We start from the raw sequence: 18,822 nt of genomic DNA, 5'->3' as shown, positions 1-18,822 counted from the left end.
GACTTGGTTCTAAACTCTTCTAAGGTGATTATTAGGGCGTACAATGAACTCTGAGAATATGCTAATAGGAGAGATAGGATGGTGAGGCTGTGTGGTCCCTGAGAGAGCAGGGGCGGATGGGACTGAGCTGTCCAGCCCCAGTCAGCATTCTTCTTAGACTAGCAAGCAGGGCCTCACATGGCAAGGAGGCCCTTTGGTAGGCAGAGTTACGCAAATGGCTACAAAGTCAGGTAGTTAGAATTTCATTTCTTTTTGCTCACTTTTTCTGTGAACCTATGCTGCTCTAAAAATAATTTATTAGTTAATAAAAAAGCACATAAAGTATTTCTGATTTTCTTAGTTTCTGAAGGGCATTTAGAGTTTATACTGATTAAAGATTTATTTTCCTTGTAACAATTTGAACACTGTTCAAGAGTTAACCTATTATTTTAATAGCCCTTATGGGCAGATGTGATTCTCTCATTTCCACGGAATTTTGGAGCTGATCTTCCCAGAGTCTGTAATCTAGCAGATTTGAACTGTTCGATGCCTTAGTCACCAGCCACATCGGCTACTGAGCATTTGAAATGTGGCTAGTTCAAACTGAAATAGGGTGTTAGTGTTAAATACAAGTAAGACTTTGAAGACTAAGTATGATAAAAGAATGTAAACTATCTCAAGAATAATTTTGATATTGATAATATGTTGAAAAGATATTTTGCCTTTATTGGGTTAAATAAAACATCAAAATTAATTTCACCTGCTTCTTTTTACTTTTTAAAATGTGGCTCTTAGAAAATATATACTTATACATGTGACTCACATTCTATTTCTGATGGACACAGTCCTAGCCCCAGTGAGAGAAGACCTGGCAGATGTAAAATGTGTACATTCTCCTTTGAAAAGACTTGGGCAAAGTTTCTGGAACTTGGCATATGCCAATGCAGCTGTTGTTCTGACAGCCAGACAGCATTCAGGAAATCACCTTTGTCACCTCCAGGTTAAAACTCAAGGTTAAATATATCCATTGAGTTCTAAGCTGACAAGGAAGGAATGAGGGGAACCTAAGTAAGAGTCAAGACTGTGGGGAGATGTTGAAACATTCCAAATTCCCTTTTGACTTATTTCTCCCAGAGCTAGAAAAGCCTAAAATTCCGCACTGAAACAAGTTCTAAATAAGTGGGCTTGGCTGATGCTAGAGGTAACATCCTGCTGAGAACTCACAAAAACCTTATAGAAAACAGTCAAGAAACAGCATCTGGGCTCGGGGCAAAGTCGCGATCTCGGGGACCTGCCCTCAGGGGGCTGCGGTAAAAGTAGCTCAGGACGCTGGGGTCCCGGGAGGCGCTCGAGCGCCGGGAGCGGGAGAAAGGAGCCGAGTCCAGGCGGAGCTTTGCTCGTCGCCAAGGCAACCGCGCGAGCCGCAAACACCAGCGCGAGCTGGGCAACCTGCGGGCCGAGTGGCGCCGTGGAGCAGCGTGGGCAAAGGACGGCGACAGCGGCGGGAGCACCGGCCCGCAGCGACTTGCTGCGTGTCCCCGCGAAGCACCGGAGCGCAACGTCATGGACAAGCCGGTACTGTGCGTTCTCGGTCCCTGCGGCTCCTACACCTCGCCCGTCCCCGCAGCGCATGCGCGGCCGCCGGGCTCCCCAGAACTTCGGGCTCCGTGGGGTCCACGAGGTGGTTTCGAGAGGGGCGGCCTTCTGGTCTGGGATTCGGCTTCAGGACATGGGGGCAGGCGGGTCTGAAAGTGCTTTCAGGAGTTTGTTAGAGTTGCTGGCTTTTGAGTTTTGCAGGTTTTCCTCAGGACGTGGTGCCCAGTCCTGTGTCCGGGCACCCACAAAAATGGAAAAGTGATAGGGTCAGGAACTACCCCGCCCTCTTTCTCTTCAAGTTGTTATTTTACCTTTCTTCTGGCTCCGGAATGGCCCTCTGGCGGTTAGCGACGAGGACCAAGCAACCCATTGTCTCACAGCGAGCATCCGAGATCCAGGTGGGGCGCAGGCTGCTTTTGTGCCAAGTTTGATGGCTGTTTCTAGCTCTCGTTAGCCCTTGGGTTTGGATGAAAGCAAATATTTAGTTCCCTAGGAGAGAGGGAAGGGATGGTACGCAGCGGAAGCCCCGTGGGTGCTTTCCTGGTCTTTTGTATTTGCCTCCATGCACAACAGGTGGGAGGCAGCTGGAAGCTTCCTGGAGCATTGAGATCAGCTTGCACTTCATTTAGTTTTGCTCCCTCTTAAAAATGAATTTTGTGGAATGAAAAATATAGTCCAGGTATTTGTTTTAGCATTTGCTTTCGAGGGACAGTGTATATTCTATTATTTCACTTACCTACTACGTATCTGTAGCTATATAACTATAGCTATACCGATTATGGTAATCAATAAAATATGCACCCTGTCATGACTTAATGAATGTACATTTATATTTTGTATAAGAGCAATGTATATAGTTTATGTGAGTAATATTTCAACGTTTTCCTCCTCTCTGTCGATTTTTATCTTGCTCAAAACTTACTGTTTTATTTTTGTGAACATCTTGTTATGATAGACACGTGAATGTTCTTATTTTTGTATAATTTATGTCATAAGTACCGTATTTTTCCATGTGTAAGACGCTCCCACGTATAAGATGCACCTTACTTTTGGGCCCTGAAATTTGAAGAAAAAAAATTACACAAAGTTAATGAAAAGTTTTATGCATTATAAAATTCATACAACTCCTCATCACTGTAAAAAAGGCAGGAAATACAAGTAAAAAATCTACAACCACTGTATAAGATGCACCAAGTTTTAGACCCCAAATTTTTCAAAAAAATGGTGTGTTTTATACATGGGGAAATATGGTGCTTGGAATTTCCAACGTTATCTATTTTATGTTGCATTAAACAATTCTCATTGGTTCTTCTTAGCCTTTTTAGTTACAGTAGTAATCCTGAAATGACAGGTGACATTGCTACTGCTAATACTAATAAACCAATGATAAATATATGTCTTAATTTAAAATTCACATATAATGTAATTCTGCATAAATTAATAAACGTTTACCCTGTATGGGTAGAAAACATGGCTATTAACTTTAGAGCCTTTGTTGTATTTTATTATGCATTATGCTTGCTTTAAGATTTCAATGCTATGCTCTTCTACTTTTCCCTTAATATGTTTAAGTTGAAGTTAGAAAATTTAAAATGATTAAATGTCTTTTGTTTAACTTTTTTTTACTGACTGAATTTGCAAAAATAAAAAAGTTATAGAAGATTTTTTAATAACATGGGAGAATGTTTACAATTAATGCACGAAAAAGATAGGCCACTAAAACAATAGCGTTCCAGTTCTATAAACATAGACAAGGCATATAAATATATATAGAAAACAGAATAAATAAAAAGACAATACCAATATACTGAGACTGATGACCTCTGGCTGGTGGCATTAAAGAGGATTTTTCTTTTTTTTATTTAATGATTTTTCATAATGAATATACATATATAAATATATAAACATTTACATACTTAAATATGTTATATATTTAAATAAAACTACAAATATATAATCATAAATTATATACATATAAATATAAATTTTGTGGTTAGGAAAAATTATGAAGAATGATATTCCCTAAATTTTTACACAACTTTCTTCTCCTGAGACAAACTTAGCATCCTTTGGTAAATATTTTCTGTTTTTCTGTGCACTGGATCACATCCTTACAAGTACTATTGTACAACTTATGTGTCTCTCCAGCTAAGCTAAGTGAGCAAACTCTGTTTTACATAAACTGGAAACAGAAGGTGGTAAGTGAGCATGCCCAGATCAGGGTGAAAGGAAGCAGAAAAGAAACAAGTGTAGCTCAGTACTGTTTCCAACACAGCATCATTTTCCAAACCCTCACCAATGGCAGTTTAGTGCACCATCTGATGCTGATGTGGAAAGCATTTTAGCAGCCATAATAATTTACCACCAATGCTGCAAATACGGATTTCTGTGATTATATTATTTAGGAAAAACAGAAACAAACAAATACTGGTGCATACAGATTATTGCATCTGTGGGCTGTGACTTCTGCAGAACTTTGAATTTTTCAGAGAAGTCCAGGCACCCCGTTTTTCTTCCATGTATGAGGTGAGTGCCAGCATTAGAAAAAGGCTGTTTTGCATATGGATATTTCGAGGAATTGGTTCCTGCTGCACAGGCAACATTAGGAGGAAGTTTGCTTGTTACATTTGCTCCTTTAGTCATGCTAAGCTCTTCCCTGGCACTGAGCACAGTGGCTGTTTATTTTTACCTCTCTGCTGTTTGCTTTTGGTTTTACTTTTTGTAGCGTTACTTTTAACAAGCAGACAAATAAAGGGGGGTGGGGTGGAACAACTGTTCACACATTACTTTGTGAATAAAAACCAGTAGCTCAACTCAACGGTTAACTCGAGATACTTTGAGTCCATTTACAGGAAGTCTGCTATTGTTGCTACCCCAGATGGAGTAGTAGAATTATGGTCTGATTCCCATGGGCCAACATTTCTGCCTGGGGAGATAATATGAAGAGTCAGAATATCTTTTTTTTTTTTTTTTTTTTTTTTTTTTTTTTTTTTTTTTTTTTTTTTTGAGGCAACCTTCAGGTTGGGCCAGCAGGGCTTGGCTGTAAATATGGGAAAAGCACTGTCACCATGGGAGTGGTTGTGGACATCGTTGGAATGCTTGGACACTAGGAAAAATAAAAAAGCTTACTTTTGGAGATCTGAACACTGTGTGAGCCACTTCTGAACCTTGTTCAGCCTACTTGGGGTAAAGGGTAAAAGAGTTTGAGATGCGTTGGTGTCCTGAAATGTCCATGTCATTGCTCGTTACAATAAAACAAAGCAAGGCACAGCTCAGAGGAAGCAGTCATCGCTGACTCTAGCAATGTTGCCTGAAAGAGGGTTGGTTAAGTGTCAGGAACTGTGTTGAGCGGTGGGGAGACATGAGGGAACAAACAGGTAAGAGTCCTTGCTCATGTGTAGAGCTGACAGCCTGGTGGGGAAGGCAGCTATGGATAGGACACAGAAAGGCCCAGCAGAGGCGAGTGAGGTCAGAGGAGGACAGAGCTCTCCAGCTAGAAGAGCTAATCCCTGTGGGGACCAGAGGCTATAGGTTGACGTGGAAAGGAGGCCAGTGTGGGGGGAGGCAGGAGGTGATGCTGCAGTGTTGGTGGGGGACCTGATAGGGTCCTGAGGATCATCACCAAGAGGAGAAACGAGACCTTCTATAAGCTCTCAGCACTTACAGTTTAGTAATAAAGGCATTCATATATCCGACAAGATAGGTTTTGATAAGTATCACAGCAAAAGTGCTTATTATGTATTATGAGTAGAATGTTGTCCTCCCAAAAGCTATATGTTGAAGTCCTAACCCCAGCACCTTGGAATATGACTGTGGAGAAAGAGCCTTCTCAAAGGTAATTAAGGTCAAATGAGGTCAAACATGTGGATGTGGGCCCTAATCCAACATGATTGGCATCCTTATCATAAGAGGAGATTAGGACACAGATACACAGAGACCTAGGGGCGACCTTGTGAGGACACAGAGAAGGCTGGCATCTGCGAGCTGAGGAGAGGGGCCTTAGAAGAAACCAAGACTGCTGGAACCTTGATCTTGGACTTCTAGAACCGTGAGAAATGGATTTCTAAGAGCCCCCCAGTCTGCGGTATTTTGCTATGGTAATCCGAGCAAACTAATAGTGTGCTAAACAGTTTGCACAAATGATCCCAGGTATAGCCTGGTGAGGTAGGTGAGAACACTGAGGCTGAAAGGCAACCATCACTTTGGGAAGATAAGCATGCCACATGCTTGAAAATCTTAAATTAGGTAAAATGAAAAACGACTCAGAACAAAATGTATGTGAGTGTGACAGCGTGAACAGCACAGAGAGTCAGTGCGGGGCAAACCGCAAAGTGGCCTCCATCAGCCTCCTGGAGTCCTTGTCTGATGACAGGCTGTGTGTAGGAATTCCCGGAATGTTGTTAGTCTGCCCACATTGATCTAGGTTCGCTGCCATTCATGTGTGATGGACAGATGCTACTGAAGATAGTTTGTGGCAATGAACCTGTGCAGCTGTCCCAAGTGAACCTGAGGAAGTGAGCAGCTGGCCACACAGGGAGAAGAAATGTTACAGACAAATGCGGTAATGGCAGCAGACACACCAATTAGGTGTGTAGCAGTCTGGAGGCAAAGAGGCAGGGCCTGTGAGACTGAGGTCATTTCTCTCCAGCAGGATTATGATTCCTTTTCCATCTAAGCTTATGGGTGGAGCCTGACCAGACAGTGGCGCAGTGGATAGAGTGTCGGACAGGGACACAGAGGATGCAGGTTCAAAGCTCTGAGGTCGCCAGCTTGAGCGCGGGCTCACCAGCTTGAGCGTGGCATCGCTGGCGTGAGAGTGGGATCATAGATATGACCCTATGGTCTCTGACTTGAGCCTAAAGGTCGCAGGCTTGAGCAAGAGGTCACTCACTCTGCTGTAGCCTCCCCAGTCAAGGCACATATGAGAAATCAATCAATGAACAACTAAGGAGCCGCAATGAAGAATTGATGCTTCTCATCTCTCTCCCTTCCTGTCTGTCTGTCCCTATCTGTCCCTCTTTCTGTCTCTTTCTCTCTCTGTCACAAAAATGATTATAAGCTTATGGGTGGAGAAGACTGTCAAACCTACGGTGACTTCTTAGAGTAGTAATGATGAATAATATGGTCACTAGAATAGAGCTACGATTTTCAATCCTTTTTGTCTTATGGCACACAAACTAATTACTAAAATTCTGCTGCACACCAAAAAAGGTATTTTTGCCAATCTGACCAAAAAAACAGGAATAATTTTGATTCATTCACACCAGATGGCTATTGTTGTCCTGGCTGTTGTCATTTTTTTAATTTGACAATCTGAGGGAAGAAGTCACTGCCCCTGACTAAATAGTCAGGTATTGAACATTTTAAAATTTCTTGCAGCACACCAGTTAAAAGTTGCTGAAACAGTGTAATCTTATTTTCCATGTTATAACAGGCTTTGATTATATGTAGTTGTAGCTCATGCTTTTAAAACATTTTCTGAGGATGGATTATACAACTTATTTCATTTATGCCCTTAAACTCTGAGGGGAAATACCCATGTTACTTCTAGCCCAATGTGGATAAGACAATTAAAAATGTTTATTAACTGAATAGTCTCATGAGACTAAATTCTTTGTCATTTGCATTTTCTTACCTTCATGGTTGATAACAGAGTCGGTGGAATATTTGATTTTCTTTTGCTGAGAAAATTAATCTCAGAAGACTTGGGTATTCGGTACCCGTTTACTAGGCTTGTGTAGCCCTAGAAACTTAAAAATCTCAGTCCCTTCATTTACCTGTAAAATAGGTTCCACTTGCTGAAAGAGAAAACTTAGAGTAATAAGAACATGCCATATTTAACTTCTTTCTGAATGTGTTATGGCATTTGCAGCACGATTGCATTTGCTTATTAACTTCCTAATGACTTGGGGACCTAATTTATCCCTGTTAGGATGCTAGGTTCTATGTTTCAAAGCTAAGCATGTGTAGGCAGGCGCTGCCCAGGAAGCAGGTGGGCACCCAGTGGCTGTTCATTGAGAATGTTAATCATCCCCCATGTTTGTTGTTTCTCACTGCCCTTTCCTCGGCGTATCTATGCTGTAAGGGTGTTAAATGAATAGCAGAAATATATTGCCACTTCTCAAAAAAAAAAAGAGCTTTGGTGTTTTTGAGATAATTAGGCATCTGGGTCATTGTCTAGAGGCCTCTGTCGTGATAGCAGGTGTGGGAGGGGAGAGGCTGATTAAGTTTCACGTTGGCAGTTTTAATTATGTCTTGCTCACTGTGCAAATATATGCCCAGCGAACTAATATTTTAAACCTCATTATAAAGATTTAAAGAGGTCTAATAATGTAGTCTTACCTTCTTGATCGCCTTTTTAGGATTGGGAAATAACCTTAGGTGTGGGTGGAATGCCAATGACTTAGCAGTTCTTTATCGAGCCTCTTACATAAGTACAGCTCCATTAGAAGGGAATCCCCTGACATAAGATGTATTTCTGCAATGGAATTTCTTAAAACTAGGCTTTTACAATCCCCATTTTAAAAATAAATTTTATTCATTTTTTAGAGAGGTGGGGGGGGGAGAGTGAGAGTGAGAGAGAAAGGGGGAGGAGCAGGAAGCATCAACTCCCATAAGTGCCTTGACCAGGCAAGGCCAGGGTTTTGAACTGACAACCTCAGTGTTTCAGATCAACACTATCCATTGTGCCACCACAATGGATAGATTAAAAAATGTTGGCCCTGGCTGGTTTGTTCAGTGGATAGAATGTCAGCCTGGCATGTGAATGTCCCCAGGTTCAATCCATGGTTCTGGTACACATGAGAAGCAATCATCTGATTCTCTTCCCCTCCTTCTCCCCTTCTCTCTTTTCCCCTCCCACAGCCAGTGGCTCGATTGGTTTGAGTGTCAGCCTCAGGAGCTGAGGCTAGCTCGATTGATTTCGAGCATTGGCCCCATATGGGGTTGCTAGGGCACCCCCGATTGGGGCACATGTGGGGGTCTGTCTCACTATCTTCCCTCCTTCACGTCAAGTTTTTAGGCCACTGGCACCAAGTGAAATAAAACAGAGCCCAGCACATCACTAGTAAATTAGGAAATGTAAAGAAATTAGGTTAAAATATTTATTCATTTTGATCAAAGGCTAAAGAGCAAAGACTAGGTGCAAACGATCTTTTAAAACAGTGATAAAAAGATTCTGAAAAGCGATATCATGGGCTTGGCTTTGTTCTTACCTCTATCTCTGTCCTCTAAATTTCCCAAATGTGCTGTGTGCTGCTTTGTGGGTAATCTGGGAATATGGCGGACTTTTTGGTTGGGGCCTGAGGGATGTGGTGAGATTAGTAAACTAGTGGGGGAGAGGATGAGAGTGATCAGTCATTTCAGGCTGAACACTGCTGGAAATCCTAGCAGCTTCAAGATGCTTAGCTCAACTCAGCAGTTCCTGTTCTTGTAGCTTAAGTAGCACCTGCCACTGGGCCAGCCTTCTGCGGCTGCACACCAGACAAACCTGCGTCTGTCAAGTGGAATAGAGAGCTCCTTTTAACAAGACTTGGCATTTGCAGTGACATGAACAATATTACTTTAAAACAATTTAATCCCTGACTGTTTAAAAAATACTGGTTTCCTGGAAGGTAGGTAAGTGGGTGAACTAAATGGGTGAAATGAACTTTTGTCTCATTCTTTGTGAGTTTGTAACACTACTTTGCAGCTTTTGGGGCTTGGGTCTCCCTCTAAGCAGCACTTGCTTTATTTGTATTACGATTACTTTTTTCAAAAGGTCTATTAATTCCTGTTTTGTGTACTGGAGGATATTGCAGTAAAGTAAAGGCTTTTACTTAATGCTTGTTACATATGACACTCAAACTTCTTTACAAAATTTAATCCTGACCGTGTATTTAAGAGATAAAGACACATTCACTGCTTTTGCAGATGGGGATTTTTTTTTTCTTCCTGGAATTCTGAATGGAGGGACAGAGGAAAAAAAGGAAAATGTTTTTAGGCTTCATGAGTTTCACTGTCTGTCTGCGTCCACTTCCTCAGCAGGTAAAATAAGAGCTTCCCCATCATGCCCCCTTCTCTTCTGTCACACTCCCTCATTCCTCCAGGCTTCTTCTCCCTGTTCCCTTCTCCTCCCCTTCTACCTCCTCCTCCTTTTTCCTTCCTCTCCCTCAACCACGAACGCCCCCTTAGAAGCATCTAGTGGAATTGGCCAGTTTGTTTTTGCTGCAGACACAGACTTCATTTGTTCACCAGCCCTTGGTTTTACCTTAATTTGGAGGGGCATACGTATTTCCTGTTTATACATACACATTTGAATAATATGAACCAATATTTAAGGGTTGTCATTCTTTCGGCTTGGGCATTATACCCCTCCCCCTTCTTCCCTACAATTTCATTTTCTTTTAGTTAAAAAATTTATGACTTTCATACTAGTCAGGTTGAGGCATGCTTAGAGAGGCTAAGCCCAGACTTGTGCTGGGGACGGCGTCAGGCCCCTCTGGGGCGCTTGCTCTGAGGGGGAGCCAGGGAGGGGTGTTCAGGGGAAACCATTAGGGACCGCTGGTGTGAGATATTTTACTTGCATGTTTTATAATTCTTTCAGTTTATTTGGGGTTAATCATTTTGATATTTATCTATTTTTCAGTTTATATTTCATCTTTTAAAAAAGCATTTCTTTTTATAATAAAATTTTAAAGGTATTAAGCAATTTTTTAAAAGTTTTTGAAAGGAAACGTGTGCTTTCCTTTTGTGGTACACAGTTTCTCTCCTCCCTCCCTTCCTCCCTCCCTCCTTCCTTCTCTCCCTCCCTCTCTCCTTTCTTTGCTTGCTTCCTTCCTTTGCTTCCTATATGCTTTGCTGTGCTTTATCTTTACTTTTGCTCTTGTTTTAGTAGTTGAGAACACAGAATCTGGGATCCACCACTCGTTAGCTATGTGATCTGAGTAGTTAACTTGACCCCTCTGTTCTTCAATGTTTGAGTCTATAAAAATGAGGATGGTAATAGTAGCTACTTCATAGGCAATTGTGAAGATTATGAAGATTATGATTATGAAGTGAGTTGATATTTCTAATGGACTTAGAAGAGGCTTAATAGAGTAGTGCTAATAATTAAAATAAAAAATAAAGATATGACAGAAGTAAATGTAGGAAATATAGATAAGCAAACAGAGCATAAATATAAACTATAAGCCTTTCTCTCAGTGTCAGAAAGAACCACTATCAATAGTTTCTTTCCCACAGTTCATGCAGTTATTGTATTTTTTATTAATTTTTTTTTACAAAAATTGATTCATATTCTTTTGGGGTTCTAATTTTTTTTTCATTTAGCAACATATAAACATGTTTCAATTTCATTAAAATTCTTTAACATGATTTTACATGGCTGCATAGAATTTCATTGTATAGCTCAACAGTGAATTGTTTTATGAATCTCTTATTGGGAAACTGAAAATTTCGTTGTGAAGTGTTTTTTAGTTTTGGGGGTGTTATCACAGTATCTCTATGCTTGTACTCCTATGGTGCAGACAAAATACCCTCCACTCCCTGGCTCATCCACCTCCCTTGGGCCACCAGTGACCCTGAATACTTAGCTTCCTTTTCTGTCTTAGGCTAACTTGAGAAGTGCTTGCTTAAACAACAAACACACATACCCATCCAAATGAAAGCAAAGCAGAGCTAAAGACCTCATCAGACATTCTAATAAAAATGCATCCCTCTCACGAAAGGGAACCTTCTGCACTGCTGGTGGGAATTCCAGCAGCCACTGTGGAAAGCAGTATGGCACTTCTCAAAAAACCCCAAAAAACATGGATCTGCCTTACAATTCAGTGGTTCCACTTTTGGGATTTATCCTAAGGATCCCCAGAACACTAATTTGAAGAATATATCATATATGCACCCCTTGTTCATTGCAGCATTATTTACAATAGCCAAGGTGTGGAAGCAACCTAAATGTTCATCAATAGACAAGTGGATAAAAAAAAGTGGTAGTACATATATACAATTAAAAAAAAAAAAGAAATCTTATCATTTGGTACAGCATGGATGGACCTAAGGGTATTATGCTTGTGAAATAAGTCAGTCAGAGAAAGACAAATGCCGTATGATTTCACTTATACGTGGAATCTTAAGAACAAAAAAATTGAAACAGAATCATAGGTACAGAGAGAGAACTGATGGTTGCCAGACCTGAGGGGGTTGGAGACTGAACGAAAGAGGTAAAGGGACTAAGAAGCACAAATTGATAGTTACAAAATGGTCACGGGGAAGTAAGTGAAGTATAGGCAATATAGTTAACAATATTGCAATAACTATCTATAGTGCCAGTTAGGGTACTGGAAATATCAAGGGGAACACTATGTAAAGTATATGATTGTCTAACGACCCTACTGTATACAATACAAAATAATATTGAAAAAAAGTGCCCCTCTCTCAAGAATCGGAGGCTAAAGGAGCAGTAGTAGCAAAATACACAGTTAATGGACAAGCAAAACATTTTCCGTAGTTTCAATTAGGTCTACTTGTATTATTTCATTTATAATAAAACATTTCCCAACTTTCTAAATTTAGATATATCTTAAATTCTCAGATTATGGCCCGTAAATTCAAATTTGTCCAAATAGCAAATTCTTACCAAGCAGACTAAGAGCAGTGAACCGACATGAAGAACCCAATGCAGGGGGAAAGCTCGCCACCTAGTGGCTTCATGGGAGTGGCTTCCTTGAATTGGCCTTTTTTTTGGTTGTGGTTTTTCAGGTTTGTGTTGTTCATCACTAGGGGTTCATTTTTCTCTGGGCAAAGTAGTCATTGTTTGAGAAGTCCCACTGAAACATTGTATTAAGTTTTCTCACATTTGGTGGATAATGAGACATTATATTTAGTTTATTTGCTAACAGAATCTTACTTTTATTCTCTTGTGTGAGGTGTGCATTGGTCAGATGTTACTAAGTAACTTTGTGTAATTTGCTCCCAGGGCTCAATTGTTTTCTGTCTTGTGTTTCAATTATTCTAATACCTTGTTGCCCTGTCAGTTAACAGAAAGTGAACTAGCCAGGAATTTTTCATCTCCACCATATTCAGCTCCTAAATTTTACCACAGACCTCCTTGCAATCAACAACATTTTGGCATGAGTTCTCTTAAAAGCAGTGCTCGGGGCATGGATTTGGGTAACCAGTTTATTAGGAGTCCAACCCCAGGCAGTGAGAGTGCAGGAGACGCAGAAGGAGAAAGGCAGCGAAGGTGAGAGCACACGAGTGGCACGCGTGAGGTGAGCCAGAGCTGGGCAGCGGTGGGTGGGGATGTCAGCCGTGAAGCCACGTGAACTGAGTCCAGTAGAGGGAGAGGGGGGGAGAATTGATCTGGGCTCCAGTGTCTCACTGGAGAACATTTGCTTCACTGACATTAATCCCCCTGCTCTCTTGGTTGGGTGTCATGGGAGACAAGCAGGTTCAGGAACCTGAGGTGAGAGGCATGCCGTATGGCCATGAAGATAAGGAGTAGAGGAGATAGAGGCTGTAGGGCTGTGCGTGGAGAGTTGGATGCACAGTGACAGCTGGGATGGAATGAGCAGTCCAGGGCCCCAGAGAGGAGGCCAAGGAAAGAGGTGTGCATGCAAGTGTGGGCCTCAGCAGCCTGGTTCAGTGTGGTTACCCCAGATTCTGCTCACAGGAACCTACCCAGAAATATGGGTCAAGGATTTAATGTTTTCTAGTGAATGCTTCCTGCAGGAACCTATGCCCTTAATGTGTGGGTTAGGATTCCATGGTTGCACAGATAAGGGAATGGGCCAGGACTCGGCAGGGTTGGCACGGGGAGTCTCATGTGGTAGTGATGACGCTGGGGCAGAGGAACAGGCAAGAGCCAGGACCGGCCAGTAACCCGGACTCTCATCTCTGCACACATGGGTGTGTGCTTTATCCTTGTACCTCTCATTCTGAAGACTGGCTTGACTGTGTCCATAGTCTGCCTGTAGTTAGAAGCCAATCCACGGTTTATGGTCACAGCCACCAGGAGATGGATTCTCTCTTAGCTCTATCTGAATTCTAGGGAGGCAACCTCTCCAGCTCGGTCAGGTGACCTCTGATCCAAATGACCCTGTGGGGTGGAGGGGCTGGGCCATTCTGAAATGAGTCCCAGTGGTCTAGAGATAGTTGAGTGGAGGTAACCAGGAGGATAGAGGGGGATTTACTTTGTTCTGGGCTGATAATACCAATTGGTATGTGATCCTTCTGACACTTACTGCATAATGAATGCATTGCCTTCCCCCACCTTTCCACCTCCCCCCACAGGTGACAACCTGAAATAAGTCCAGTGGTTGCCATGATATGCGGCATTGTCATTGGACTTGATTTACGAAGTGCTGAGTTTGATTGCTTTCATGGCTGATGGAGTGTGTATTCTTGTGTTTTAAACCTGGCTCAGTTTTAGTTTTGTTTTTTTTTGTATTTTTCTGAAGTTAGAAATGGGGAGGCAGTCAGACAGACTCCCACATGCGCCTGATCGGGATCCACCTGGCATGCCCACCAGGGGGCGATGCTCTGCCCATCTAGGGTGTTGCTCTGTTGCAACCAGAGCCATTCTAGCACCTGAGGCAGAGGCCACAGAGCCATTCCTAGCGCCCGGGCCAACTTTGCTCCAATGGAGCCTTGGCTGCGGGAGGGGAAGAGAGAAACAGAGAGGAAGGGGAGGGGGAGAGGTGGAGAAGCAGATGGCTACTTCTCCTGTGTGCCCTGGCCGAGAATCAAACCCGGGACTCCTGCACACCAGGCCGACGCTCTACCACTGAGCCAACCGGCCAGGGCCAGTTTTAGTTTTGAAAGCAATAAATATCAACATATATAACCTACATACACATAGGCTTTGGGTCCTGGATAATTTTCCAGAGTGTAAAGGGTTTCTGAGACATAAAAGTTTGGGACCACTGCCCCAGCCATTTGACAACTTCAGCCTCCAAGTTTGGATGGGGTCCAGAAGATTGAGGTGTTGCCTGGAGGGTTGCTTCTGCTCATAAGTCAGGCAAAGATGACTAAACTCTTTTAAGTGTCCTCGCCTTCATCTAGAATAGGAAAGAGCATTGCACTTAAATCCATTCTGCTGGTGGTCCTGGAACCATGTTCCTGGGACTGGTGCTGGGCAATTGCATCAGCACCAACTGGGAGTTAGGCAGCTACAGCTTCCCGAGCCCTAGGCACAGAGGTCCCGATTCAGTGGCTTTGCAGTATCATTTATATGAAGTGTCTGAGATGATTCTGTTGCATCCACCAGGTACGAGAACAAACGTCGGAGACTTTCAGGAGTTTAGATGTTACTTTATTGGCCAGTTTAACCTGCACAGGGGTGAACTCCCAAGATGTCCAGAGACACCGTTCTCACAAGGAGCTGCAAACGGGAGTCGCACCTGGCGCTTACAGCTAGGTCCTTATATATCCTAAGTGAGCAAGCATTATACAGAAGCAGATGTGGCAGTTAGCTATTCGCTAGGGAGGTTGCATGCAGCATAGCAACAGGGGCCGGCATAGCAACAGGGGCCGGGTTCAGCTTAGTGGCGAATTTTAAACATAAACTTCTGATAAGGGTCTCTGACCTTCTTTGTTCTCAGCCTCACAGGGGCCCTATCAGCACTCCCTGTTCCTTCAATAGTTACACTCTGGCAGCCACAGCATATCAGCACTCCCTGAATCTAACATTCCCCCATCTCTTTTGGGCATAAATCAAACCCTTGATTCTTCATCAGTGGGGAGACTGGTGTAAGGTTGGGACAGAACCATTAACTTTACTATATCTACCCTCTCCTTTATGAATGCAAGGAGTTTATTAAGGATTATTGGTCCAAAGGTAAGAGCTAATAAGAATAATAGGAGGGGTCCAGCAATTGCGGATATGAGGGTAGTTAACCAAGGAGAAGTCTTGAACATAGAGGTATACCAGCTAGGGCTGTCTTCTTCTAGGTTCCTATTCTTTAATCTGTTTGCAAGTATCTTGATATTCTCTCTAATTACTCCAGGGTGGTTAGCGTAAAAACAACATTTTTCTCTTAAAGCAGCACACAGTCCTCCTTGCTGAAGGAGGAGGAGGTCTAGCCTTCTCCTATTCTGAAGGGCTACCTCAGCTAGGGAGTCTATTTGCTTTTTGAGGTATATTACCTGGTTTTGGTGAAGCGCAATATCTTTGGAGAATGTCTTGGATAGCTGTCTGAGGGTAAGTTCCCCTTGAATGAGGGATGATCTCCCTACTGCTGCTGACCCTACAATTCCTATGGTAGCTATGATAGGGATAAGGAGTGGAGCTTGTTTTGCCCGCCTCGGGGGAGCAACAAGGAATTTGGGGTTTCCCCCATACAGATATACCTGTGGAATAATATAAGCACTTACACAAAGTTCAGGATGAGTGGGGACTATACACTTGAAGATACCTTGAGTGCACACAAACCGTAGTCCTTCAGGTGCCTTCGTTACTTTTGGGCCCTCTAGGTTGGCAGGTAGGGTTTCTTGCTTAAGGCAATAGTCACTGTAATTGGAATTACCTAAGGTGAAATTTGCCAGGAGGTAGCAGGTTCCTTTCCCAGGTGTTATTCTGTGCTTTAACTGCGCTATCTGCTGTCCTGATTAAAACCCATTCCTGCAACTCCAGTCCCTTACTGGGTAAACAATAAAAAGTCATCAGTCCTAAGTGGAGGAGAAGGTGAGCTTTAGAGGCTCTCTAGGGGTCCGCTTGACTTGCCATCTCCGAGATCCTTTGTCAGGTGGTTGGGCCGGCTTTACGTGGGAGAGGTGGATCCAGTAGGGCTTTTCAGCTACCTTAATAGCTGTGGGTGTACTCAGGATCACCTGGAAAGGTCTATTCTACCGCGGCTCAAGGTTGCCCCGTCTGTGGTTGAGAATACACACCCACTGTCCAGGCTCCGGTGGCTCCGGTAGTCGGGAGCTGTGTTCTGCATTCGATTGGGCTGATCTCTGGAGGGCCTGCACCTCGCTTCTGATGTGTTGCAGGGCCTGCAAGGACTTGAGGAAATTATGATTAGAAATCTCTAGTTCCCCTCTGGTCAATCGAGGTACAAGGGGCACAGGTTGCCCAAATAAGATTTCATAAGGGGTCCATTTATTGAGATAGGGGATACATCTAGTTGTAAAAAGGGTGAAAGGGAGGAGCTCAACCCAGTTTTCGCCGGTCTCCCCTCTCAGCTTAATTATAGTTTCCTTCAGAGTCCTGTTCCTTCTTTCTACCTGTCCTGAACTTTGGGGCCTATAAATGCAATGCAATTTCCAATTAATACCTAACTTAGTGGCTAATTCTTGAGATATTCTGGATATGAATGCAGGTCCATTGTCTGATCCTAGGGCTAGGGGAATGCCATATCTAGGTATGATTTCCCTTAATAACACTTTGCAAACTGTGGAAGCAGCCTCTCATCGCGTGGGGAATGCTTCCACCTATCCTGAGAAGGTGTCTAATAATACTAATAGATACTTATAACCTGACTTCCCAGGGGTCATCTCTGTGAAATCTATTTCCTACAGTTCTCCCAGAGCTTTCCCCCGATACCTCACAAAGGGAGGTAGCTTCTTATTCTGCGCATTTACTCTGGCACAGATGCTGCACCTTGAGACAATGGAGTGGACAATATCCCTGATGTTGGGCCCTACATAATACTTCCTGATAAGTTGTTCTAGCTTGTTTTGTCCTAGATGGGTACTGGTATGAATATCTCCTACTATTTCTCTTACTATTCCCTGGGGTAAATAGAGCAGGGAGTCAGGAAGCTCTATCTATCCCTGCTGATTTTTCTTCCCTTTCAACTGTATCCCTTCCTGCTCTTCTTCTGGGGAATATCTAGGATCCGGAGGTAGCGTTGGCTTAGGCAGCAATGGCAGAAGGCTTTCTTGTGGCCCAGTGGCTGCCTCTCTTGCAGCTGAGTCTGCTAGGTTGTTACCCTTTACAATAGGAGAGTCCCCTCTCTGGTGTCCTTTGCAGTGAATGATGGCAACTTTGGTAGGTAGCCACGGGCGTTTAGGAGGGCAAGAATTTCATTGCGATTTTTTTTAAATAATTTTATTTATTTATTTTTAATGGGGCGACATCAGTAAATCAGGATACATATATTCAAAGATAACATGTCCAGGTTATATTGTTGTTCAATTATGTTGCATACCCATCACCCAAAGTCAGATTGTCCTCTGTCACCTTCTATCTAGTTCTCTTTGTGCCCGTCCCCCTCCCCCCTTCCCTCTCCCTCTCCCCCCTCCCCCCATAACCACCACACTCTTATCAATGCCTCTTGGTCTCACTTTTATGTCCCATCTACGTATGGAATAATGCAGTTCCTGTTTTTTTCTGATTTACTTATTTCACTCCGTATAATGTTATCAAGATCCCACCATTTTGCTATAAATGATCTGATGTCATCATTTCTTATGGCTGAGTAGTATTCCATAGTGTATATGTGCCACATCTTCTTTATCCAGTCATCTATTGACGGGCTTTTTGGTTGTTTCCATGTCCTGGCCACTGTGAACAATGCTGCAATGAACATGGGGCTGCATGTGTCTTTACAAATCAACATTGCGATTTTTAATGTCTTTCCCCCCTGCTGTCAGTAAGCCTCTCTCCTTGTATATGGCTCCGTGGACATGGGCAGTGGCGAATGCATATCGGCTGTCAGTGTAGATGTTGGCAACTTTTCCCTCTGCTATCTGTAAGGCTCGGGTTAGTCCTATTAGCTCTGCCCTTTGTGCAGATGTTCCTGCGGGCAGTGCTTTCTGCCACAGGACCTTATTTTTCGTGGTCACTGCTGCCCCTGCATGTCGCTGTCTATCCTTAATAAAACTGCTCCCGTCAGTAAAGAGGGTCAGGTCTGCCTTCTCGTATGCTTGATCCCTTAAGTCTGGGCGGGAGCCAGTCACTGTGTCAAGGATTTGTTTGCAACTGTGGACCAAGGTGGAGTCCGGTATTGGCAACAGGGTCGCTGGGTTCAGGGCAGCAGTTTTGAGGAAATGAACAGATGGAGGGTTCAGCAGCTGAGCCTGATACTGCGTTAACCGCACATTAGATAGCCACCTGTCAGGAGGTGCTCGCAGCACTTGCTCTACGTAGTGTTCCCCAATGACTTTGATGTCCTGCCCTAAAGTCAATTTACTAGCCTCCTTGACTAGTATGGAGGTGGCAGCAAGTGCCCTCAGACATGTTGGCCATCCTGAGGCTACAGGATCAAGTCTCTTGGACAGATAGGTGACAGGCCTCTTCGACGGCCCAAGTTCCTGGCTCAGTAC

At 43.2% G+C, this 18,822-nt stretch overlaps 1 protein-coding gene across 1 annotated transcript in view; it reads left to right on the top strand.

Moving 5' to 3' along the window:
- Positions 1 to 1,452: 1,452 nt before the first annotated feature.
- The window catches only part of DNAH5 (dynein axonemal heavy chain 5), a 326,976-nt gene continuing 309,606 nt past the window's right edge, over positions 1,453 to 18,822 (top strand). Inside the window, exon 1 of the mRNA XM_066243771.1 lies at positions 1,453 to 1,554. Coding sequence (XP_066099868.1) covers positions 1,543 to 1,554 — 12 coding nt within the window. The 5' untranslated portion in view covers positions 1,453 to 1,542. The remainder of the gene's footprint in view (positions 1,555 to 18,822) is intronic.

The sequence above is a fragment of the Saccopteryx bilineata genome, chromosome 1 (genome assembly GCF_036850765.1).
Source record: "Saccopteryx bilineata isolate mSacBil1 chromosome 1, mSacBil1_pri_phased_curated, whole genome shotgun sequence".
NCBI classification, from domain to species: Eukaryota; Metazoa; Chordata; class Mammalia; order Chiroptera; family Emballonuridae; genus Saccopteryx; species Saccopteryx bilineata.
The sequence above is the reverse complement of the archived record's forward strand: the minus strand, read 5'-3'. Positions and strand labels throughout refer to the sequence as shown.